The sequence below is a fragment of the Hemitrygon akajei genome, chromosome 3, assembly GCF_048418815.1.
Source record: "Hemitrygon akajei chromosome 3, sHemAka1.3, whole genome shotgun sequence".
NCBI lineage: Eukaryota > Metazoa > Chordata > Chondrichthyes > Myliobatiformes > Dasyatidae > Hemitrygon > Hemitrygon akajei.
Window position 1 is genome coordinate 164,577,692 of NC_133126.1, and position 27,277 is coordinate 164,604,968.

The 27,277-nt window shown below is 44.3% G+C and overlaps 1 protein-coding gene across 5 annotated transcripts in view; it reads left to right on the plus strand.

Annotated features, from left to right (window-relative positions):
- The window catches only part of mcf2l2 (MCF.2 cell line derived transforming sequence-like 2), a 331,126-nt gene that overhangs the window by 110,816 nt on the left and 193,033 nt on the right, over positions 1-27,277 (plus strand). For 4 of the 5 annotated variants that reach the window (XM_073041227.1, XM_073041231.1, XM_073041230.1 and 1 more), the window contains 3 exons: positions 5,711-5,830; positions 16,998-17,114; positions 19,350-19,499. In XM_073041227.1, the coding sequence (XP_072897328.1) occupies positions 5,711-5,830; positions 16,998-17,114; positions 19,350-19,499 (387 nt within the window). The remainder of the gene's footprint in view (positions 1-5,710; positions 5,831-16,997; positions 17,115-19,349; positions 19,500-27,277) is intronic. The other variant, XM_073041228.1, reaches the window with a different exon arrangement.

Genomic DNA, 27,277 nt, shown 5'->3' on the forward strand with positions numbered 1-27,277 from the left:
TTCCATTCAAGGGCATTGGTATTTCCATACCAGGCCATGATACAACTGCTCAATAAACTCTCCACCACACATCTATAGAAGTTTCGCAAGGTTTTAGACATTATGCTGAATCTTCGCAGACTTCTAAGGAAGTACAGGTGCTGCTGTGCTTTCTTTGTAATTGCACGTGTGTGCTGGTCCCAGGACAGGCCCTCTGAAATAATTTGAGCAAGATAGCATGTGTACATCATTGTTTATGATTGTTGACTTGTTGAAGTTGTGGAATTGGAGTCCAACCAAGGCAGCTTGGAATAGATAAATCAATTGAACAAAGGTACGGGTGGGAGTTGAAATGGTGAATGGTTGATGCAGAACAGTAGCAGGGGAATGTTTCAAAGATGGAAGTGGGTTGCCTTGTGATTGATAGTCAATGTATTGCCAGTGCTGATGCAGGGAGCATGAGTCAGTTGAAAGCTGAAGTCAGTAAGGGGATACAGACAGGCACTGAACTTGCATAGAAAAATCTGAAAATAGCAGCTTTGGCCTTGCTAGGCTTGAATGTCATTTATTTAAGGCAGGGATTCCCAACTGGGGTGCCCGCACCCTCAGGGGTGGTGAGATGGAATTTCAGAAGGTGCGACAAAGAGTGGCTTGTGTCCTTGAGTGACGAGTCACCAGTCATCACTCAGCCAGCTGCCAGTATGCCTTGAGAAGTGGTAGTAACGTTTGTCCCAAGCACACTCCAGTCTCCCGCTGCCCGAGTCGAGAGAGACGTAAACCCACTCCAGTCTCCCGCTGCCCAAGTCAGCGTTGAGGAGTGTGCATTGAGAAGTGGTAGTAACGTTTGTCCCAAGCACGCTCCAGTCTCCCGCTGTCCAAATCAGCGTTGAGGATTCTCATCAGTGTTACCTGGGAGTTACACCTCAGAGTCGAGGAGTCTCGTCAATGTTAGCTAGATTGTTACACCCAAGAGTTAAAAATCATCTCATAATGTCAAGATCTTTATACATCCCGAATCACCCATCGAGTAACGACTTCGCGTTAAAACCAAACCCGCAGACAGTAGGTAAATTATTCAATTATAAAATTTTAAAAAGCTGCATTTTGATAAAAAGCAGCTGAAGTCATTCATTCGTATTTGTCGCAATGCATTAAAGAAGTTTTTGAATTTCAAAGGTTTTTTTCTTGAATTGTTGATCATTTTGAATTGTGTTAGTTGAGGAGGTATCATGGTTAGCACCGAGGACTTTGACTCATGTGATGGGAGTTCATATCTCTAGTAATCATCGGAAACAGGTGTGTAAATTCAGTAGAGAGTAGCCTAATAAGTCGCATCGCGTCCCCGTGGCATTTTCACCTGACAATTTACTTTGGCGTAACTGCAGATAATATTGTAATATAATATTTGAAAGGGTATTTCTCGCGATACTTTGCTATAAGTGTGTCTGGTTGAGTAAAGTGGTCATCCCTGACTTAGTCAGATAGTTTTTCTCATATTAGTTCATATTTTTCTCTTTACCCCTAACCCTTCATCATGTCAAAAAGAAGGAAATGGAATGATGACGATGTGTGCTTTGGTTTCACTTGCACAACAGGAAATGATGGCTTGCAAAAACCCCAGTGCATTCTTTGTAGCGTTCTGTTTTCCAACTCAAATCTGAAGCCATCCAAGCTTCAAGAGCACTTCAAGAACAAGCATGGCGGAGCTGATGTTGAAGGACATGATGTTGGGTCATTGAAAATCAAAAGAGCTCATTTTGATTCACAAGGAACTCGTCCAAAATTAGGGTTTGTTTCTGTTGAAAAACCACTACTTCTTGCTTCATACCAAGTGGCATATAAAGTGGCCAAATCCAAGAAGCCCCATACAATTGCGGAAGATTTCATCAAGCTACGTGCACTAGAAATGGCAACAATTATCCTGGGCAAAGAAGCAAGAAAAAAATTTGAACAGGTGCCCCTATCAAATAATGTCATTCACAACCGAATCAGTGATTTGAGTGAAGATGTTTTGGACCAAGTCATCTCAGATGTCAGAGCTAGTCCTCTTAAAATCTCTATTCAGTTGGATGAGTCAACTGATGTCTCCAGTTGTAGTCAACTCATCACATTAGTGAGGTATGTCAATGATGGTGCTGTGAAGGAAGATTTCCTGTTTTGTAAAGATCTGAAAACAAACACAACTGCAAAGGATGTGATGCAGCTGGTGAAAGACTTCTTTGCCAAACATGATTTAGATATCAAAGTCATTGGTTCTGTGTGCACTGATGGGGCACCTGCAATGCTTGGAAATAAATCTGGCTTTTCTGCATTGATGAAAAAGGAGATTCCAGACTTGCAAGTTACCCATTGTTTTCTTCATCGGCATGCTTTGGCATAAAAAATATTGCCTCAAAATTTGAAGAAAGTCCTTGATACTTGTGCGAAGATCATCAACTGGATCAGGGGGCGTGCTTTGAACCATCGCATCTTCAAATCATTTTATGAGGATCTGGGAAGTGAGCATTCAGTTTTGCTTTTCCACACAGAAGTCCGTTGGTTGTCACGAGGATAAGCTTTAACCTGCTTCTTTGAACTGCGGGAAGAAATCAAAGTTTTTCTGGAGGAGCGTGAATGTGATTTGGTTGGGGCAATGGAATCACAGGAATTTGCCCAAATGCTGGCTTACTTAGCTGACATTTTAATTCGTATGAATGACCTGAGAGTTACTCTTCAAGGAAAAGGGATAAACATATTGAAAGCTTGTGAAAAGTTGAATGCCTTCAAAGAAGAGTTACGTCTTTGGCATCGAAGGATGGAAAGAGGCAGTCTCTCAAATTTTCCTTCACTAGAAGAGATGGTTGATGATGCTGGATCCATAACTCCTACTATGCGTGAAGAAATTGTGGCTCCTTTGGAAATGCTGTCAGAATCGTTTGATGGATATTTTGCTGCTGGAGACCTGAAGATTTCAGAAGAATGGATCATGAATTCATATTCCTACAATTTGGAGAAAATGTCAGATGATGAAGAGCTGAAGGAAGATCTTATTGATTTGCGGACAAATCGAGCTCTTGAAATGCAATTTGAAAGCAAGACTTTGGAGGAGTTTTGGTGTGCAGCACTGGATATGTTCCCAAGACTTGGTGAAAAAGCTCTCTGTGTCCTCATTCCATTTGCAACAACATACTTGTGTGAATCTGGATTCAGTTCTCTTTTGTCAATCAAGACAAAATCTAGGAATCGCCTGAATCCACGGGCAGACCTGCGGATCACAGTCAGCAAGGAAGTTCCACGTTTTGACAAAATCATGAATGAGTAGTAGGAGCAAAGAAGTCATTGAATTTTATGTTCACAATTGGGATTGATCTTACTGTTTACAATTTTTTCTGAATAAATTAGAATCTAATTGCTCAATTTATATTTGCATTTTATGCACTGAGTTAAAAGCTTATTTTTTTAAGTTCAATTTGTTCACCCGCAGTATTGTATGTGGTTCAATTTGTGGTTCAAAATTTAGAAATTAGACTTCTTCATCTTCAAATGTGATATTACTTTTGTAGGGGGTGCGAACATTAATCAAACATTTCCTAGGGGTGTGGGGCATAGAACAGGTTGGAAACACTGGTTTAAGGCCAGTTGGTGGAGAAGCAGTGTGACAATTGTTTATTTGAAGAAACTGATTCCATGTTGATGCTAATGACCGGTTTGTGAGATAGTGGTGGGAGATGGTAAGATGAGGAAGTGACTGATAGACTGAGGAAGAACCAAATAGTCTCATTCTGAGGATTGACAAAAAAAAGGGAAGGGAAAGGAATGATATGGTTAAGTCTACCAAGCATTGAAATGTGGTGAGATATAATAAGTGCCACATGAATGGAAAGTGTGCATGAAGCAGGCTGGATTCAAACCCAGGACCACTCACGTCGAAGCCTAGTGTGAATGCCACCACACGACCAGCTGGCTGATACATCACTATAGCTTGATGTTAATTTGTTATTTGATAATATTCATACTTGCCTTCAGATTTTTGCTGTATTTTCTATGAGATATTAGTACATTCTGCAACATAGTGATAATCAGAAAGAGGTGTAAATAAAGTAATGAACAAGAATGTTGTAGTATTCAAGAATATGAATGGATGGTTTCAAAAAGTTGTGAAAAGTGAAAAATTGATCAAGATGCCAAAATAAGATTAGATTGGCATGGCATAATGATATTAGGAATATTTGAGAAAAATGGACACAATCTAATGGCTTCTTATGTAAGTTTCTGTATTTTTAACTCAACAGTGGGCATGTTTTTCTGCTATATTTTAGGGCTTTAATTAGCAAAGAGAGTTATATTATTTGAAACAAAAATTTGTGTCATTTGTATCGAATTTTTTCCCCAGTAGAGTCATTCTCTTACCTTTTGCAATTCTCTTTTTGCCTGAACTTTCTTTATATCATTCACTTTATTATTGTCATTTCCTTTTATTGTGTTTCCCTTTTTTCTGGGTTTATTGCTTAAACTGCTGAATTCTTTCCATAATTGACTAGAAATAGACAAATTAGTCAGAAAGCAGCACATTAACAAGAAACACATAAGTTCAAAGCCACATTGAGTTGTTTTCAACCTGGTCTGATCAAATCTATTTGGACTAGTATAAAAGTTTTCCTTACTTGTTAACCATTTTTCATAAATGTGATTTGCATGAATGTCATAATGACACATCATTGAAATAGAACTGTTACAACAAATCAAGATTTATTGTAATATTAAAATATATTGGGTCTTTATGTTTAAATTTACATTAATGTAAAACTTCATTAAACTTCATATTTCTATAACAGAACTTAAAGACAGGCAGACATATTTTATTGATCCTGAGGGAAATTGGGTTTCGTTACAGCCGCACCAACCAAGAATAGTGAATAAATATAGCAATATAAAACCATAAATAATTAAATAATAATAAGTTAATCATGCCAAGTGGAAATAAGTCCAGGACCAGCCTATTGGCTCAGGGTGCATAATATATTGTGTTACATTTTTGTATCTATACACTTTATAAAATTGAATTAATAGGAAATTGAACATGATTCAGCATGTTTTTCTTGGCGATTTTTAACATTGGAACTTCCGTCACGGTATTTTTCTTGCCAAGCAGCCTCCCAGTATTAGAAAACCAACAAATACTCAGTGATGAAAAGTCATCAATTGGAAACGCTTTTCCACAGTTGCTACCTGACTTGCTGAGTATTTTGAAAATCTTCTTTCACGGGTTTACAGTGTCTACCTTGTTTTGATTTTCAAATATTAAGTGAAGCCTTCAAAAGGTTAACAAGGCTTGAAGGAAAACACTTCATCCACTCCTACCACTTTCATGTGCATTTCACATGGCACTTGCACCCACATCAACCTATTACCATCACTTATTGTTATCATCTGTTTTAAAGTACTGCTGCTGATTCCTCTCCCTTTCTTGCCCATAATCAACACACAATTACCTCTCCATCCATTGCTCCCTTCTTTCTTGTGTGGTTTCACGGGTCCTATCATGAGTTTACATATGAATAGACTGGACTTCATCCCTCTCCACCCAATGTGATTGCAAGACCTTTATGTTGTAGATGAGAATGAGGACTGGAAGCATCCAAATAGCTCTGATCCTGTTGACTTCATTGGCAAATGTTGGTCCAGTACCAACGTTAGGCATTCATAAAGCTATGGTGACTGAGATTTTGGTGTCTCTCTCATTCTCCTTCAGGGAGCATTCCCAGGGAACCTGCAGCTTGTGTTTGTGCTACGGCCTTCCCGGTTCATCCAGCGGACCATTGCAAATTTTGTTATCAAGTTTCAGCAAGATGACTTTAAAATGAAGGTACCGGTAAGCATAGATTTTAATTTTTATTCCTATAAACTCGCAAGTGTGATAATTGTGGCAGTTGGAGGTCTTGCATAGAAAGTACAGCACAAAAATAATCCACTTGGACCACTCAGTCTGTGGCTGTAATTACTGCTTCTCATGAACTGGTTGCCACTCTATCTATATCCAACCCTGTCTGTATTTACTTTTATCCCTTTCCCTAATGTATCTACCTAACTTTCCCCAAAGGACACATTTAGTTGTCTAGTTATTCTTTTTCTTCTTATTATGTTGATTAGAGCTCAGGAGAATAATAGTCCATATGATAATAAAAGAGTCCAGGCTTTTAATTTATATTGATCAAACAACTGTTGCCCTAAACTTCAGTTACTTTTAAAATACTGTAGTGGAAAACTGTCATTATGTAAGCCAATGATGAATATGTTTGAGGCATCAAAAAGGATAAATGAATGAACATGCTTAGATTCATTAATAACAGAGTTTCATAAATTAAACTACCGATGGGCAGAACTTTGTATGCAAGTTTATTTTAGGCAAGACACTTATATAAAATTAGAAATGAATAAAATTATTATATTGCAATGGACTAAATGGGAACAGAGGCCCAATTTGATTAACTTGCCATCTATAGTTACAATTTTACTTGATGTATCATTGAAAAATTACAATTATTTGACAATCTATAATCTGTTCAAAATATTATTATTTACAGTATATCAGCATTGTGATAATGTCTTGTCAGAAATAGTCATTCTATACAAGTAATCCAAAATACATCTCTGCATGATAGATGATCAATTTAGTAATCTGCTCAATTATTAAGCATACCTTGACGGCAACATGCACATACAGTATATGCATTTATGCACATTAAATGTTACAAATTTAGTGAGAAAGGAGCAGGAATCATATGTAAGTTTAGGAAAGAAATTGAACAGGGCCTTTGAGGAATATAAAACAAACAGGGAATTGGGAAGTCTAAAAGGAGCCATAATAATTATGTTCGAGAGACAGATTAGTGAGTCTCAAAGCTTTTTATGCATACATTAAAAACAAAAGGGTAATTAGGGAAGGGAGAGGACAAAGGGAAAAAATGCCTGGAGCTAGAGGAAGTGGGTGAGGTGCTAAACAAGTATTTCATGTTAGTATTCACCAAGGAGAAGGGCAAGAGCAGGGAGAGGTACGTTAACAATCTGGGCCATGTTGTTGCCAAAAAGGTGGTAACTTTGGGTCTGTTCAATAACATTAAAATGGATAAGTCCCTAGGGCCTGTTTGTACCTATCTCAAGTACTTGAGAGAAGCAAGAGAGGGCCTTGACACAGATCTTTGTAACCTCATTATCCACAGGCCAAGAGAACTGAAGTATAGCTAATGTTGTTCTGCACTTTAAGAAACCAATAAAAACAAACAAATTATAGGCCAGTAAGCCTTATATCAGTGGTTGCAAAATTATTGGAGAAGATTCTTGAGCATAGAGTCTACTCGCATCTGGTAAAGCGTAAACATATTAGGGATTGTCAATACAGCCTGCAAATGTGATTGATGAGACTAGGACAGTGATAACATTGACTTCAGTAAAGCTTTAGACAAGGTTGCCGATGATCCAGAAGATTATGGCACATGGGAAACATTGGGGACTTGATAGGTTGGATGGAAAATTGGCTTGGCCATTGAAGTCATGATTGGAAGTCTGTAGCCATTGGTGCTCTGCAGTGATCAGTGTTTGGGACCTCTGTCGTTTGTGATCATATTGGCAGAATTGTGGATAGTGAAGATGATTGTGAAAGGACACAGTAGGATATAGACAAGTTAGAGCTGTGAGTGGAGAAATGGTAGATGGAGTTTAAACCTTACAAATGGAAGGTATTGCACTTTGGGATTTCACATTATAGTTAATCAAGATGTCACCTAAAGTAGAGGGTTTTAGCTGTAAGGAGAAGTTGGACAAACTTGGAATATTTTCTTCAGAGCACTGAAGGCTGAGGGGTGACCTGATAGGGATGCATAAACCTATCAGAGGCATAGATGGGATAGCTAGTCTTCATTGCAGGATGGAAAAATCAAGATACCAAAGGGAAATAGCTCTAGGGTGAGAGGGGAAAGTCTAAAGATGATTTACTTGGCAAATGTTTTTTTAAACACGGTGTTCGGTGGCTGGGGTGCGCTGCCAGAGTAAGTGATGGAGGCACAGCTGATAGCAACGCCTAGGGGGCTGACATAAAAATATGAATGGAAGGATGCAGACCATCAGCACATAGATGAGTCAGGAATGGAGGGATACAGACCATCAGCAGATTGATGAGTCAGGAATGGAGGGATACAGACCATCAGCACATAGATGAGTCAGGAATGGAGGGATATAGACCATCAGCAGATTGATGAGTCAGGAATGGAGGGATACAGACCATCAGCACATAGATGAGTCAGGAATGGAGGGATACAGACCATCAGCAGATTGATGAGTCAGGAATGGAGGGATACAGACCATCAGCACATTGATGAATCAGGAATGGAGGGATACAGACCATCAGCACATAGATGAGTCAGGAATGGAGGGATATAGACCATCAGCAGATTGATGAGTCAGGAATGGAGGGATACAGACCATCAGCACATAGATGAGTCAGGAATGGAGGGATACAGACCATCAGCAGATTGATGAGTCAGGAATGGAGGGATACAGACCATCAGCACATTGATGAATCAGGAATGGAGGGATACAGACCATCAGCACATAGATGAGTCAGGAATGGAGGGATACAGACCATCAGCAGATTGATGAGTCAGGAATGGAGGGATACAGACCATCAGCAGATTGATGAGTCAGGAATGGAGGGATACAGACCATCAGCACATTGATGAATCAGGAATGGAGGGATACAGACCATCAGCACATAGATGGCATGAGTTTGCATTGGTATCATGTTTGGCACTAGCATTGCGGGCCAAAGGACCTTTTATTGTGTTCATTGAGAATAAAACTGTCAGAAATGAGCCACGCTCCCGAATTCATGCATTCATAATTAAATCACATTTGTTTACAGACTTTAACCCAGACATAATTAAATCACATTTGTCCTTTGACTTTAACCCAGACCTCTTTCAGAAACGCACATCCCAGACATAATTAAATCACATTTGTCCCCGGACATAATTAAATCACATTTGTCCTTTGACTTTAACCCAGACCTCTTTCAGAAACGCACATCTTAATTTTGAATCTCACAATTCCACCCTTTTTCTTTTTAAGATGTGCGTAGCAGCTAGCATTTCTCCTCTTTCCAGGGGGCCCACCGTCCTTCCTCCGCCCCCCGTGGAGGGTCAACTTTCTTCTTTAATAGCATAAGTTTTAGCTCGTTTGTCCCATGTCGGGGTATCGCTACAGCCTGGAGCTGGAATATACTGCGCCTGATCAGTGTTCGTATACAAGGAATCACACACGGCAAAAGTAAGAGAATCATTAGACCCCCGCCTGCTACTAGGAGAGCGGTGCGCCACCAACTACCTCCCAGTAGCCCGTCTAGCCAACTCATGTTCCCCAGGGTTCTCCAGGTTTGTACTGGCACGTGGGCCAGTTTCCGAATTTTTGTCGGATATTTTTAACACGGCCTTTCCACTGTCGTCTATCTTAAGGCAACAGTTTGTAAGATTGAACTTCCCACATACTCCGCCTTCAGAGGCCAATAGGTAATCCACAGCCAGCCTGTTCTGATATATTGCTGTTCGCATCTGGCTCTGCTGTTTTGCCAACAGCTCCAATGCCAGTGCCGTGCTGAGGTATTGCTATTGCCTGAAGTTGTGACACACTTCGTCTTATTAGTGCTTGTACACAGGGAATGAGGCAGGGTAAAAGCATCAAACTCATTAATCCACCTCCCACCATCCAGAGTACTGTTCGCCACCAACCACCTTTATTATAGACCTGATAGTACGGCTTACCATTTTCCCAACACCCTTCTGCTTTTATCATAACAATGGTCATTTACATGCGAGTGGGATACGAAGGATCCTGGGAACACCCTCTGCCCCACTCGTACCACGGTTCTGCACTTGTCACATTTCCCTTCAATTTCCCCGACATATAGAATCAAACATATTACAGTCAATAATGTTACAGTCCACATAGAGTTCATTTTTGCTGCCTTTTTAGCTTCACCACCAACGGTTCTTCACCGGGAACACAGGTCCACTCAGTGCGGCTTTCGGGCTTCACCGGTCCTTTTACCCTGGATGCGTGTGTCCACCCTTTTTCTTTTGTCCGTACAGCTGCCTCTGTTGTTAGCAGGACCTGGAAAGGGCCTTCCCACTGTGGCTGTAACTTCTCCGACTTCCAGGTCCTTACCAGAACCCAATCTCCAGGCACGATCTGATGTAAAGCAAAGTCGAGCGGCGGAGTCTGGGCCAAGAGACCCTTTTTCCGCAGTTCTGCAAAGGAACGGGACAAGGCCAGTAAATTGTTCTTTACAAATAAATCACCCCCCTGTAGTGTGGGATACCCCTCTATTTTATTCCAATATGGCAGTCCAAAGAGCATCTCACAAGGAGATATTCCTATATCCTTGCGGGGCACTGTACGTATTCTCAGGAGAGCGATCGGCAAACACTTGGTCCATGGTAGCTTGGTTTCCAACATCAACTTGGTTAGCTGTGCCTTCAGGGTGCTGTTCATTCGTTCTACTCTTCCCGAACTCTGGGGATGCCACAGGGTATGGTACTTCCATTCGATATCAAGTGCATCGCAAATTAACTGGTGCGTATCTCCTTCTTGGTACGTGGTAGTGACATTCCCGTTATTCCAGCTATCCTTTCTGGGGTAATGCATTGCTGTCCTTTACTGACCCGGTGTCCCAGATACCTTACTTCCTTTTCTACAAATTGTAACTTTTTCTTTGAGACCCGTAGCCCCTGCTTCCCCAGGAAGTTCAGTAGTCTGATGGTGTCTTCCTGCACCCCTTCCTGTGTTGGCCCGGATAGTAATAGATCGTCCACATACTGTAGCAGTTGGCTCTCTGGAGCACATTGGAATTCCGCTAGTACTTGCTCCAAGACCTGCCCAAATAGGTTAGGTGATTCGGTGAACCCCTGTGGCAGGACCGTCCACCGGAGTTGTCTTTTCCGCCCCGTCGTAGGATTTTCCCATTCGAACGCAAACATGTCACGACTGCTCTCTTCTAGCGGGCAACTCCAGAAGGCATCTTTTAGATCTATTACACTGAACCATTCATGGTCAGGGGAGATCTTACTCATCAGTGTGTAAGGGTTGGGCACTACCGGGTATCGGGTTTGGACTACTGCATTTAGGCCCCGCAGGTCTTGTACCATCCGATAAGTCCCATCTGGCTTTCGCACTGGGAGTATTGGGGTATTATATGGTGACATACATTCCTCCAGTAGTCCGTCAGCGATCAATCCCTCAATCACCAGCTGCAGCCCTTTTCTTCCTTCCATCGCAATGGGGTACTGCTTTCTCCGTACTGGCGAACTGTTAGGTAATAGTGAGATTTGCAAGGGAGGGGGGGACATTCAAACCCCCCCGGTTCCCTTCCTGGTACCATACCTCCGGGCTTATTTTCCTATCGTCTTCTTCCCTGAGGGCAAACAGCTGTACCATTATCTTCCCGTTCCTGGGCACAGTCCCGATGCCTAGCCTGACTTGCAGATCCCGCCCGAGCAGGTTGAATCTCGCAGAGGGTAACAAAAGTAGGTCCTGTCCCGTTACCCTATCCTCATGTTCAATTTTCACGTTGTCCACAATTGGCACTTGTATTGTCTTTCCTCCGATACCGGATACTCCCATCAATTTTGCTCCGGTCTGGGTCCCTGATGGTATCTCTATTATACTCGATCTTTCAGCTCCTGAGTCGACCATGAAGGTTGTGTCACACCCTTGGGGACCTAATTTCAAGTTTACCAGGGGTTCCTGCCGATGATCTTTTTCCCAAGGGTTAGAACCCCCGACCCCCCTAGTACTCTTCTTCCATCATGGCGTATGAGCACACTTCCCGACGGTATCTGGGGCACTCGCGCCTGAAGTGTCCCTCTTCGTTGCAGTGAAAACATCTTAAAGCCTTCCTTAGCCCTCCTCCTTGCTCCTGGCTACTACCTCGATCCAACCATGGTCCCTGTCTCTCTCTACTATCTGTGGTTACTTGTCGCACTGTCTGGACCATTATCCTTGCCGTCTTCTTTTGTTTCTCTTCGTCCCTTCTTACAAACACTTTCTGTGCCTCCCTAAGTAGTTCACTTAAGGGTTTAGTATTCCAATCTTCTAGTTTTTCCAGTTTTTTTCTTATATCTGGCCATGCTTTCGATACAAATTCAACACGAATCAGCTGTTGGCCAACCTCCGTCTCAGGGTCTTCGATTTGCGGAGCGGTAGGGGGCACATATGGGGGCGGCAGGTGGTCGAGCACCTCCCATGTATTCTTTTTCTGTTCCCCTTCCTTTATCATTTTCAACTTATAACTATTTGTCGTTGGTAACCAGCATAGGGCATAATCACTTTCTTCGGGTTTAACGTTAGGTTTTGAATTCACGTACAGATTAAGGGCTTGTTGTACCCAATCCTCGCTAGACCCGAACTTAGGCCACCACACAGCCGACCCTTGGATCGGCTGGCGGGACCAGAATTCACAGTACTGTATCATTTTTTTCTTTGACTTCCCTTTTCGCCTCCCGTAATCCCAATTTTCTAGCATCCGTCCCAACGGACTATCAGGGGGTACCCCGGGGTATTTTTCATCATTGGCGCCTGGATTTCCTTTACCCTTTTTTCCCTTAGACCCCTTATTTCCCATCTCGAGGACTTGCCCGGTTCCAATCCACCCGCAGGCACCCCGTAATTCCACAATTCTCGTGCACTACGTCTCTGCAGGAATTTAATTTGAATGTGACCCACCTAGCTCGGTCACTCCTGTCCAATTCCGGAACCTGTATTCCCGCGATCGCCCAGGAATTCACCTGCAGGCACCCCGCAGTTCCACGATTCTTGTGTACTACATCTCTACAGGAGGAATCACCTGCAGGCACCCCGCAGTTCCATAATTCTCGTGCACTACGTCTCTACAGGAGGATCTACCTGCAGGAACCCCGCAGCTCCACAATTCTTGTGTACTATGTCTCTACAGGAATTTAATTTCTTACCTGGGTCCTGTGCACAGAAATTACTCGATCGCTCACTGTCTCAACTGCCTCGACAACCCCTCTTTGTTTCCTTGAGTCCGCCGGATATCACTCGCTCAAGCCGCGCGGGGCGACGAGCAAGGAATCAGGGACTGCCGAACTTGGCAGGGTGCACCTTCTCCAATGTCCTTCCTTGCCCCCCTCACGGCTGGAGTGTGGATCCCGGATGAGCCCCCAAGTTGTCAGAAACGAGCCACGCTCCCGAATAATGGCTTCAAGACAAATTCAAGGAAACAAAGTTTATTAACAGTTCTGCAGAGCTGGGCCCCCTCAGAGAAGGGAACCCTGAACCTTACCGGGCAGCAGGTTTTATCCTTCCTTACCACCCCCCTCCCTGACTCGGGAGGTACACAGTGTTTTCCCATTCCATATTTGGAGTTGTTTTTTTACACATTTCTGTAAAACAATAGTCCATATCTCAGGACTTCAATGATTCCACAAACAGTTAATCTTGTCAGGGCTTCTGCATTCATAATTAAATCACATTTGTTTACAGACTTTAACCCAGACATAATTAAATCACATTTGTCCCCGGACATAATTAAATCACATTTGTCCTTTGACTTTAACCCAGACCTCTTTCAGAAACGTGCATCCCAGACATAATTAAATCACATTTGTCCCCGGACATAATTAAATCACATTTGTCCTTTGACTTTAACCCAGACCTCTTTCAGAAACGCACATCTTAATTTTGAATCTCACAAAAACCATACAAGGAGAAATTAAAGAATAAACACTTTACATGATATCATTAAGTTTAAGAATCATTGCTGGCTACTTCATTGATGTCATCTTAATTGTCAAAACTAGGTATACCTTAATATAATCCATATGGTCAATTATCTTGTGGATATTTTTGTGAAATTCATAAAACCCAAAGTGACTAATAAAAAAAACTAGAAAAATGTCTATTTTTTGTGTTGGGTGAAATTCATATTAACTTGATTTGTAAGAGATATTTTATGGAGTCAGCAATTAGCTTCTATATGCAAAGCTTAAAATCCTTAAACTTTATACCAGAGGGGAAATGATCTTTTGATGCTAGCAAACATCAGAAAAAGATTATTACTGTACAGTTGTGTTGTATACACCAAGAGAAGCAGCCCAACTTGTCACGAGGTGGAACAAGTGAAAGTGAATCCTATTGTAGTATCCATTCCAATTTTGACATTAAAAAATGGGCAGGGTATGGTCTTCGATCCTCCTTCATCTTGGTGACCTACTATGAGACACACAAGTGAACATGCCAAGGGTGAAGTACCTATAATAAGCTGCCAATTTAACAGAAGTGCAACAGGGCACAGCATAAACAGGCTAAGAGTGTCTGAGCTATGTGCCTTTAGCCAACATATTCAAGTGAAGCTGCCTTTCCACAAACACAAGACCAGCCTATCCCATCCCAGCTATTAGGATAGCTAAAGGCCAGATGTTGTATAATGAGTGTCTCCCAAAACTCTTCTGTCACCCAAGGCATGTCACGAATGAGGCGGCACGAATGAACTTGCTTGAATGGGGAGGACGGTAAGAAACATTGTACTAAGCAGTTCAATTGATCAGCCGTTCATTCACAAATCATGCACCGTGGAAAGAGCATGTCACAGCAACTCAGCAGTCTACTCCAGCAAGGATTTGCAAATCATAAACTCCACCTTCTACAATGGGAGAATAGGAAAACATCTGCAAAGAGCAGCACAAGCACACTACCGCCCTCAAGCTCCCATCCATTTCACTCACCAGCTTGACTTCCACTTTACTGGATCAGAATCTGGGTTTATATTACTGGCATATGTTGTGAAATTTGTTGTTATTCAGCAGCATTACATTGCAATACACAATAATAAGTGACAGTAGGTACATATAAAAAGAAAATTAAATAAGTAGTGCAGAAAAGAGGCAAAAATACCGAGGTGGTGTTCAAGGGTTCATTGTCAATTTGGAAATATGGTGCAAGGGAAGAGGTTGTTCCTGAAACGTTGAGTATGTGTCTTCATGCTCCTTTACTTCCTCTTTGATGGGAGCAATGAGAAGAGGGCATATTCTGGGTAATGGGGGTCTTTAATGATGGATGCTGCCTTTTTGATGGTGGCCTGGATGCAGGGGAGGCTGGTATCCATGATGGTGCTGGCTGAGTTGACAACTTTCTGCACCTTTTTCTAATTTCCGTACCAGATGGTGATGCAACCAGTCAGGATGCTTTCCACGGTACATCTGTAAAAAAAAAGTTGCAAGCGTCTTTGGTGATGTACCAGATCTCCTCAAACTCCTGATGAAATGTAACTGCTGTTGTGGACCGCTCATCCCTTCCACTTTTGATCCCTTGATGAGGGTGGTGTGTGTTCTCTTGCTTTCCCTTTTCCTAGGTCCATAATCAATTCACTGGTCTTGCTGATGTTGCATGCAAGGTTGTTACTGTAGGTGTACACTGTACACAAGTTCGTTAAGATATTTGCCAATCATGTGGCAGTGACTCAAGCATGCTGACATGGTCAGGAAGTTCAATTGCCGTTCAAACCAAACACCAGAATGGGGAGGAAAGGTGACCTACGTGACATTGACTGTGGAATGATTATTGGTGCCAGACGAGATGGTTTGAACACCTCAGAAACTGCTGATCTCCTGGGATTTTCACGCACAACGGATTCCAGAGTTTACAGTGACTGGTGTGAAAAACAAAAAGCATCCAGTGAGCGGTAGTTCTGTGGGCAAAAATGCCTTGTTAATGAGAGGTATCAGAGGAGAATAGCCAAACTGTTTCAAGCTGACTGGAAGGCGACAGTAACTCAAATAACTACACATTACAATTTCAACAGTGGTGTGCAGAAGAGCATCTCTGAATGCACAGCACATTAAACCTTAAAGTGGAAGGGCTACTGCAGCAGAAGACCATGAACATACAGGAGGTACCTAATAAAGTGGCTTCTGAGTGTATATTGCCATCTTTTCAATATTTTGGAACTTCATAACTAACAGCATCGTTGGAGTATCTTACCACATACACTGTGGCAATTCAAGAAAGCACTTTATCATCATCTTTTCAGGGCAAGTAGTATGGACAATAGAAGTATTTTTTGTCAAAAGCTCATCACAAGTTCTGCAGAAACTTGCTCAATTGGTAATGACTTTAAACGCTGTCAGTTAAAATGTCTTTCATAGAATCACATGGCAAACAACTCATCTGATAAGATATGAAAGGGAACTTTGTTTCTATTTTAGTTCAGGTTTAGATTCCTTTGGGTTTATTCCAAGTTGTAAATAACATTTTCAATTGTGGAAATGCACATGACTGTGCATATTATTTCTCAAAATATTTAATTTTTCAGGAAGTTGGTTGAATTTTCACTCCCTTCTGTAAAATGTCAGAAATAAAATATATTATTTTAAAACCCTAAAATACATCTCTGAGGAATACTATTAGATCTTTGCACATTATTGTTTGAGCTGACTGCAACCTCCCAAAAGAAATAATCTGACCTGAACAAGCAAGAATAAACATAGAATAACACACACAAAATGCTGGTGGAACACAGCAGGCCAGGCAGCATCTATAGGGAGAAGCGCTGTCGATGTTTTGGGTCGAGACCCTTCATCAGGACATAGAATGTTAGCATGAGCAAAGATTATCTGTATTTTACTGCAAGCTCATGTAATTCAGGGACATTATCGATATCTGGTATACACACAGACTTAATAAAATAACCTTAACAATTAAGAATGATAAACAGAATTTATACCTTCTGGCCATTGGTGTCTTGGATCTTTTATCTTTCATAAACCTGGACAAATATTTATGGTTTTCTGTGTACTTCGAAGTTCATTGTAGAATTACAGATCTGTATAATATTTAATTTATTTGCTATAAATTACTGTTATAATTGTATAACATTCATCTGATAATTGCATGGGATATTCATTGTTACGATACTCTAGGCACAGGTAAGGGTGAATTGATAGCTCAAAAGCTCTCTGTTGAATCTGTTCCAGATCATCATGTTAAATACTATAGCAGACTTGCACAACTACATTGAGAAAAGTCAGTTAACAAAGGACTTGGGAGGCACTCTGGAATACTGTCATAATCAGTGGATTCACCATCGAACTGTAAGTGCAATAACCATTTTTTTACAACCGTTCATCCATCTATTTTTAATTGTCTATCTGAGCTATTGATTATTAAATTGGAGGTATTAAAATTGCTAATTGCAACTTAACAATTGCAATTTTCCCAAAATATGAAATCTACTAATAAAACTGTATTCTAATAAACTGGCCAAAGTACCAGTAGTTTGAATTTGTAAATAAGGGTGATCGTTGTCACAGTCAGCAACTTAGAAAGCAGTACTCTGAACCGTCATGTCCTGTTTCTTGGTCTCAGGCCCACTAGTTTAGGAAGCAGCAGAATGTCCATGCTGAGAATATCTGCATTATTTGTCATGTGTCTTTCTTTGTTTTGTTACTGAGAATATTCTCACCATTATCTTAATGAAAGTAAATTTCAAATGGAATATTTAAATCTGTTCTAATGAAAAATCAAGTATGTTGACATTCATGGTGAATGTTTAATAATAGTTACAAATGTCATGCAGAATAATTTTATAATAGGGCTACGGTTTGTCTGAGATTGTACCTAGTAAAGGCTTCAGCTGTATTCAACATCCAGTTCACTTTAAATTGTATACTATTTACAACAAATATGCCATGTATATATGAAAATTTAGATTCTATAATTTTAAGTTAATTTTCAATGATAAAATGTTTAGATTGTTTATCACACTTAGCATGGTTAGACCACAGGACAGAATTTTCTTCAGGTTTAATAGGCAATGATTAGGCTAATATAGCAAATTCCTCAAAAAAGGGTAAATGCCATTTTTGTAGAGTTAATGGAATGAGGAAGGTAGCCAGAATCTTCTGAATATTTTCGTTTGACTGTGTTCTTGGTCCTTACCTACAAGTAACATCATACTGCACTTGCCTTATCATTTTAAACGCAAAATTGTGGCTGAATTTTTCATTATCTTGGATAAAATATTGATTAATACCAAGCTGCTCCAGAGGCACACATCATGTAAACTGGATTGTGGAAGAATGGCAGCTTGTTTCCATTTCCCAGTTTGTATTCAGGCATCTTTCTTAGTGACCTCACACACAAAATGCTGGTGGGAAAATCCCTTCCCACCGATCTCCCTCCTGGCACTTATCCCTGTAAACGGAACAAGTGCTACACCTGCCCTTACACTTCCTCCCTCACCACCATTCAGGGCCCCAGACAGTCCTTCCAGGTGAGGCGACACTTCACGTGTGAGTCGGCTGGTGTGGTATACTGCGTCCAGTGCTCCCGGTGTGGCCTTTTATATATTGGTGAGACCCGACACAGACTGGGAGACCGTTTTGCTGAACACCTACGCTCGGTCCGCCAGAGAAAGCAGGATCTCCCAGTGGCCACACATTTTAATTCCACGTCCCATTCCCATTCTGATATGTCTATCCATGGCCTCCTCTATTGTCAAAATGAATCCAAACTCAGGTTGGAGGAACAACACCTTATATACTGCCTGGGTAGCCTCCAACCTGATTGCATGAACATTGACTTCTCTAACTTCCGTTAATGCCCCTCCTCCCCTTCTTACCCCATCCCTGACAATATTTAGTTGTTTGCCTGTTCTCCATCTCCCTCCGGTGCTCCCCCCCCCCCCCTCCTTTCTTTCTCCTGAGGCCTCCCGTCCCATGATCCTTCCCTTCTCCAGCTCTGTATCACTTTCGCCAATCACCTTTCCAGCTCTTAGCTTCATCCCACCCCCTCCGGTCTACTCCTATCATTTCGCATTTCCCCCTCCCCCCTCTACTTTCAAATCTCTTACTATCTTTCCTTTCGGTTAGTCCTGACAAAGGGTCTCGGCCCGAAACGTTGACATCGCTTCTCCCTATAGATGCTGCCTGGCCTGCTGTGTTCCACCAGCATTTTGTGTGTGTTGTTGTTTGAATTTCCAGCATCTGCAGATTTCCTCGTGTTTGTTTCTTAGTGACCTGTCACTTTAACTTGCAGGAAAAAGTACTGGCAGGCAGAAGCATTAATGTTCCACTACTGTGCAAGATGTCGCCACTTTGCTCCTGTTAATTGCACTAGCTGCGAATGAAAATCCCAGTTCATTTTGTTATTTGTTATTCTGCATGTTGTTTTAACTTGGTTGCTACAACAACCCAAGATTAATTTTCAGTTAATGAGTTGTTAAGCAGTTAGGTTGCAATATTAAGGGTGTGTGTATCTACACATTCTTGGTTTTTAATATGTATTGGGTTTATGATTTCTACAAATTCTGAAATATTTGTTTTCAGGCCATTGAAAACTTTGCAATGACTGTAAAGGTGACAGCACAGTTGTTACAGTCGTTCGGGACTGAGCTTGCAGAAACGGAATTACCCAATGATGTCCAGTGTACAAAATTGCTGCTCACCACTCACTCAGAAAAACACAATGATCTCAAGGTAGATATTATTATCATTATGTACTTATTAATATACTTCAGTATCAATGATACAGGTTGGGAGCTAACGGTAATAACTTGGGAGGATGGGCACATGGACAAGGTAACACTTAGTGGAATTGTTAACTCATTTGGCAATTTTACAGGAATTGTTACATTCCAATGCTTATGCCTTCAACTAATAATTGACAGCAGAATATCATGGAGCCAAATTACTCAGAGACCGGAGTTTTCACCCAGTCAGCCAAAATGTGACTTCATGTCCACAACCACTTGGTTGACCCTCATTTCTAAAATATTAAAGTGCTTTGCTGAGGGCAATTAGGGATAGGCATTCAGTGCTATCTTGCGGTCCGTGCACATACCTTTTAAATAGTATTTAGGAAAAGGTAAACTATTGAATGAATTGGACATTGTGTACTTTGAGGTAAACCTGTACACCTGCTCGTTAATGCAAATATTCGCTGATGACACGGCCATAGTGGGGTGTGTCAGGAATGGACAGGAGGAGGAGTATAGGAAACTGATACAGGACTTTGTGATATGGTGCAACTCAAACTACCTGCGTCTCAATGTCACCAAGACCAAGGAGATGGTGGTGGACTTTAGGAGACCTAGGACTCACATGGAGCCAGTGATCATTAATGGAGAGTGTGTGGAGCAGGTTAAGACCTACAAGTATCTGGGAGTACAGTTGGACGAGAAGCTAGACTGGACTGCCAACACAGATGCCTTGTGCAGGAAGGCACAGAGTCGACTGTACTTCCTTAGAAGGTTGGCGTCATTCAATGTCTGCAGTGAGATGCTGAAGATGTTCTATAGGTCAGTTGTTGAGAGCGCCCTCTTCTTTGTGGTGGCGTGTTGGGGAGGAAGCATTAAGAAGAAGGACGCCTCACGTCTTAATAAGCTGATAAGGAAGGCGGGCTCTGTCGTGGGCAAAGTACTGGAGAGTTTAACATCGGTAGCTGAGCGAAGGGCGCTGAGTAGGCTACGGTCAATTATGGAAAACCCTGAACATCCTCTACATAGCACCATCCAGAGACAGAGAAGCAGTTTCAGCAACAGGTTACTGTCGATGCAATGCTCCTCAGACAGGATGAAGAGGTCAATACTCCCCAATGCCATTAGGCTTTACAATTCAACTGCCAGGACTTAAGAACTTTTTAAAGCTATTATTAATGCTTTTTGAGCTAGTGATTTAGATGCATATCATATTATTACTGAGTTAAGTATTGTATTGTATGTAATGAGTTTTTGCTACAACAAGTGTACGGGACATTGGAAAAAATGCTGAATTTCCCCATGGGGATGAATAAAGTATCTATCTATCTATCTATCTATCTATCTAATCAGCAACTCAATACATGAAAGCATGCAGACATGGTCAAAAGGTTCAGCTGTTGTTCAGACCAAGCATCAAAAGGGGCAAGAACTGTAATCTAAGTGATTTTGATCGTGGATTGATCGTTGGTGCCAGTCAGGGTGGTTTGAGTATCTCAGAAACTGCTGATCACCTGGGATTTTCACACACAACAGTCTCTGGAGTTAACTGAGAATGGTGTGAAAACAAAAAAAAATCTGGTAAGCAGCAGGAAAATGCCTTGTTAATGAATGAGGTCAGAGGAGAATGGCCAGACTGGTTCAAGCTGAGAGGAACTCAAAAACCAGGCTTCACAACAGTGTGCAGACATGCATCTCTGAATGCACAATGCATTAAATCACGAAGTGCATGGACTACAGCAGCAGATGGCCACGACCATACATTACAGGAAGCTCTTAATAAAGTGGCCATGGAGTGTAGTTCTGTACTGAAAATTAGTAATTGTTTCTTAAACAATGAATGAGTAATAATCTATTTAACATCAAAAGGTTCAAAGCATGTATCCATATACAACTCTGTTTCATGGCTATCTGGAGAAGACAAATTTCAAAGGAAGAACATGAAAATCATTCAGAGAGAAGCATCAAACATCTCTCTCTCTCTCTCTCTCTCACACACACACACACACACACACACAGACACACACACACACACACACACACACCCCCCCCCGCCCCCCCGCCATTCCTGGAAAAAAAAAACCATCTTAAGCACCATTTGGTGCTTGGTATGTGAACCCAGATCCTGCAAACCCTAGACCCCACCTCATTTCAAAGCCAACAGATTTTGACATTACCAGATGCTGAGATACATCCTAGGATGTGCTGGGACACATCATCAGTGATATAACCATCTGGTCATCAGGAGTTTCAGATCTTTCATCATCAGACACTCCCATCCAGGTGACTCAGGCAGGGATGATCAGGCCCTGGCTTGTGCACCATCAGCATTTGTCCACATGACACCTCTTGATTCAGAGTCATCTTGTACCATCGGTACACGGACAACACCTCTGAACCCATAGTCATCTGGTGCTATCGGTCCATGGGTCACACCTCTGGATCCATAGTCATCTGGTACCATCGGTCCACGGGTCACACCTCTGGACCCATAGTCATCTGGTACCATCGGTCCATGGGTCACACCTCTGGACCCATAGTCATCTGGTACCATCGGTCCATGGGTCACACCTCTGGACCCATAGTCATCTGGTACCATCGGTCCATGGGTCACACCTCTGGACCCATAGTCATCTGGTACCATCGCTCCAGGGGTCACATCTCTGGACCCCCAGTCATCTGGTACCATCGGTCCACGGGTCACACCTCTGGACCCATAGTCATCTGGTACCATCGGTCCATGGGTCACACCTCTGGACCCATAGTCATCTGGTACCATCGGTCCATGGGTCACACCTCTGGACCCATAGTCATCTGGTACCATCGGTCCACGGGTCACACCTCTGGATCCATAGTCATCTGGTGCTATCGGTCCACGGGTCACACCTCTGGATCCATAGTCATCTGGTACCATCGGTCCATGGGTCACACCTCTGGATCCATAGTCATCTGGTGCTATCGGTCCACGGGTCACACCTCTGGATCCATAGTCATCTGGTACCATCGGTCCATGGGTCACACCTCTGGACCCATAGTCATCTGGTACCATCGGTCCAGGGGTCACACCTCTGGATCCATAGTCATCTGGTACCATCGGTCCAGGGGTCACACCTCTGGATCCATAGTCATCTGGTACCATCGGTCCAGGGGTCACACCTCTGGATCCATAGTCATCTGGTACCATCGGTCCATGGGTCACACCTCTGGATCCATAGTCATCTGGTACCATCGGTCCAGGGGTCACACCTCTGGATCCATAGTCATCTGGTACCATCGGTCCAGGGGTCACACCTCAGGACCCATAGTCATCTGGTACCATCGGTCCATGGGTCACACCTCTGGACCCCTAGTCATCTGGTACCATCGGTCCATGGGTCACACCTCTGGACCCCTAGTCATCTGGTACCATCGGTCCATGGGTCACACCTCTGGACCCCTAGTCATCTGGTACCATCGGTCCATGGGTCACACCCCTGGACCCATAGTCATCTGGTACCATCGGTCCATGGGTCACACCTCTGGACCCATAGTCTTCTGGTACCATCGGTCCATGGGTCACACCTCTGGACCCCTAGTCTTCTGGTACCATCGGTCCATGGGTCACACCTCTGGACCCCTAGTCTTCTGGTACCATCGGTCCATGGGTCACACCTCTGGACCCCTAGTCATCTGGTACCATCGGTCCATGGGTCACACCTCTGGACCCCTAGTCATCTGGTACCATCGATCCATGGGTCACACCTCTGGACCCCTAGTCTTCTGGTACCATCGGTCCATGGGTCACACCTCTGGACCCCTAGTCATCTGGTACCATCGGTCCAGGGGTCACACCTCTGGATCCATAGTCTTCTGGTACCATCGGTCCACGGGTCATACCTCTGGATCCATAGTCTTCTGGTACCATCGGTCCAGGGGTCACACCTCTGGATCCATAGTCTTCTGGTACCATCGGTTCATGGGTCACACCTCTGGATCCATAGTCATCTGGTACCATCGGTCCAGGGGTCACATCTCTGGATCCATAGTCATCTGGTACCATCGGTCCATGGGTCACACCTCTGGATCCATAGTCATCTGGTACCATCGGTCCATGGGTCACACCTCTGGATCCATAGTCATCTGGTACCATCGGTCATGGGTCACACCTCTGGATCCATAGTCATCTGGTACCATCGGTCCATGGGTCACACCTCTGGATCCATAGTCATCTGGTACCATCGGTCCATGGGTCACACCTCTGGATCCATAGTCATCTGGTACCATCGGTCCATGGCTCACACCTCTGGATCCATAGTCATCTGGTACCATCGGTCCACGGGTCACACCTCTGGACCCCCCAGTCATCTGGTGCCATCGGTCCATGGGTCACACCTCTGGATCCATTGTCATCTGGTACCATCGGTCCAGGGGTCACATCTCTGGATCCATAGTCATCTGGTACCATCGGTCCATGGGTCACACCTCTGGACCCCTAGTCATCTGGTACCATCGGTCCATGGGTCACACATCTGGGCCCCTAGTCATCTGGTACCATCGGTCCATGGGTCACACCTCTGGATCCATAGTCATCTGGTACCATCGGTCCATGGGTCACACCTCTGGATCCATAGTCATCTGGTACCATCGGTCCATGGGTCACACCTCTGGACCCATAGTCATCTGGTACCATCGGTCCATGGGTCACACCTCTGGACCCATAGTCATCTGGTACCATCGGTCCATGGGTCACACCTCTGGACCCATAGTCATCTGGTACCATCGGTCCATGGGTCACACCTCTGGACCCATAGTCATCTGGTGCCATCGGTCCATGGGTCACAACTCTGGATCCATAGTCATCTGGTAACATCGGTCCACGGGTCACACCTCTGGATCCCATAGTCATCTGGTACCATCGGTCCACGGGTCACACCTCTGAATCCATAGTCATCTGGTACCATCGGTCCACGGGTCACACCTCTGGACCCATAGTCATCTGGTACCATCGGTCCACGGGTCACACCTCTGGACCCATAGTCATCTGGTACCATCGGTCCACGGGTCACACCTCTGGGCTCATAGTCTTCTGGTACCATCGGTCCACGGGTCACACCTCTGGACCCATAGTCTTCTGGTACCATCGGTCCACGGGTCACACCTCTGGGCCCATAGTCATCTGGTACCATCGGTCCATGGGTCACACCTCTGGATCCATAGTCATCTGGTACCATCGGTCCATGGGTCACACCTCTGGACCCATAGTCTTCTGGTACCATCGGTCCACGGGTCACACCTCTGGATCCATAGTCATCTGGTACCATCGGTCCATGGGTCACACCTCTGGACCCCTAGTCATCTGGTACCATCGGTCCATGGGTCACACCTCTGGGCCCATAGTCATCTGGTACCATCGGTCCATGGGTCACACCTCTGGGCCCATAGTCATCTGGTACCATCGGTCCATGGGTCACACCTCTGGATCCATAGTCATCTGGTACCATCGGTCCACGGGTCACACCTCTGGACCCATAGTCATCTGGTACCATCGGTCCACGGGTCACACCTCTGGACCCATAGTCATCTGGTACCATCGGTCCATGGGTCACACCTCTGGACCCCTAGTCATCTGGTACCATCGGTCCATGGGTCACACCTCTGGATCCATAGTCATCTGGTACCATCGGTCCATGGGTTACACCTCTGGATCCATAGTCATCTGGTACCATCGGTCCAGGGGTCACACCTCTGGACCCATAGTCATCTGGTACCATCGGTCCATGGGTCACACCTCTGGATCCATAGTCATCTGGTACCATCGGTCCAGGGGTCACACCTCTGGACCCATAGTCATCTGGTACCATCGGTCCATGGGTCACACCTCTGGATCCATAGTCATCTGGTACCATCGGTCCATGGGTCACACCTCTGGACCCATAGTCATCTGGTACCATCGGTCCATGGGTCACACCTCTGGACCCATAGTCTTCTGGTACCATCGGTCCACGGGTCACACCTCTGGATCCATAGTCATCTGGTACCATCGGTCGACGGGTCACACCTCTGGATCCATAGTCATCTGGTACCATCGGTCCATGGGTCACACCTCTGGATCCATAGTCTTCTGGTCCCATCGGTCCACGGGTCACACCTCTGGATCCATAGTCTTCTGGTACCATCGCTCCACGGGTCACACCTCTGGACCCATAGTCTTCTGGTACCATCTGTCCACGGGTCACACCTCTGGGCCCATAGTCATCTGGTACCATCGGTCCATGGGTCACACCTCTGGACCCATAGTCTTCTGGTACCATCGGTCCATGGGTCACACCTCTGGACCCATAGTCTTCTGGTACCATCGGTCCATGGGTCACACCTCTGGACCCCTAGTCTTCTGGTACCATCGGTCCATGGGTCACACCTCTGGACCCCTAGTCATCTGGTACCATCGGTCCATGGGTCACACCTCTGGACCCCTAGTCATCTGGTACCATCGGTCCATGGGTCACACCTCTGGACCCCTAGTCTTCTGGTACCATCGGTCCATGGGTCACACCTCTGGACCCCTAGTCATCTGGTACCATCGGTCCAGGGGTCACACCTCTGGATCCATAGTCTTCTGGTACCATCGGTCCACGGGTCATACCTCTGGATCCATAGTCTTCTGGTACCATCGGTCCAGGGGTCACACCTCTGGATCCATAGTCTTCTGGTACCATCGGTTCATGGGTCACACCTCTGGATCCATAGTCATCTGGTACCATCGGTCCAGGGGTCACATCTCTGGATCCATAGTCATCTGGTACCATCGGTCCATGGGTCACACCTCTGGATCCATAGTCATCTGGTACCATCGGTCCATGGGTCACACCTCTGGATCCATAGTCATCTGGTACCATCGGTCATGGGTCACACCTCTGGATCCATAGTCATCTGGTACCATCGGTCCATGGGTCACACCTCTGGATCCATAGTCATCTGGTACCATCGGTCCATGGGTCACACCTCTGGATCCATAGTCATCTGGTACCATCGGTCCATGGCTCACACCTCTGGATCCATAGTCATCTGGTACCATCGGTCCACGGGTCACACCTCTGGACCCCCAGTCATCTGGTGCCATCGGTCCATGGGTCACACCTCTGGATCCATTGTCATCTGGTACCATCGGTCCAGGGGTCACATCTCTGGATCCATAGTCATCTGGTACCATCGGTCCATGGGTCACACCTCTGGACCCCTAGTCATCTGGTACCATCGGTCCATGGGTCACACATCTGGGCCCCTAGTCATCTGGTACCATCGGTCCATGGGTCACACCTCTGGATCCATAGTCATCTGGTACCATCGGTCCATGGGTCACACCTCTGGATCCATAGTCATCTGGTACCATCGGTCCATGGGTCACACCTCTGGACCCATAGTCATCTGGTACCATCGGTCCATGGGTCACACCTCTGGACCCATAGTCATCTGGTACCATCGGTCCATGGGTCACACCTCTGGACCCATAGTCATCTGGTACCATCGGTCCATGGGTCACACCTCTGGACCCATAGTCATCTGGTGCCATCGGTCCATGGGTCACAACTCTGGATCCATAGTCATCTGGTAACATCGGTCCACGGGTCACACCTCTGGATCCCATAGTCATCTGGTACCATCGGTCCACGGGTCACACCTCTGAATCCATAGTCATCTGGTACCATCGGTCCACGGGTCACACCTCTGGACCCATAGTCATCTGGTACCATCGGTCCACGGGTCACACCTCTGGACCCATAGTCATCTGGTACCATCGGT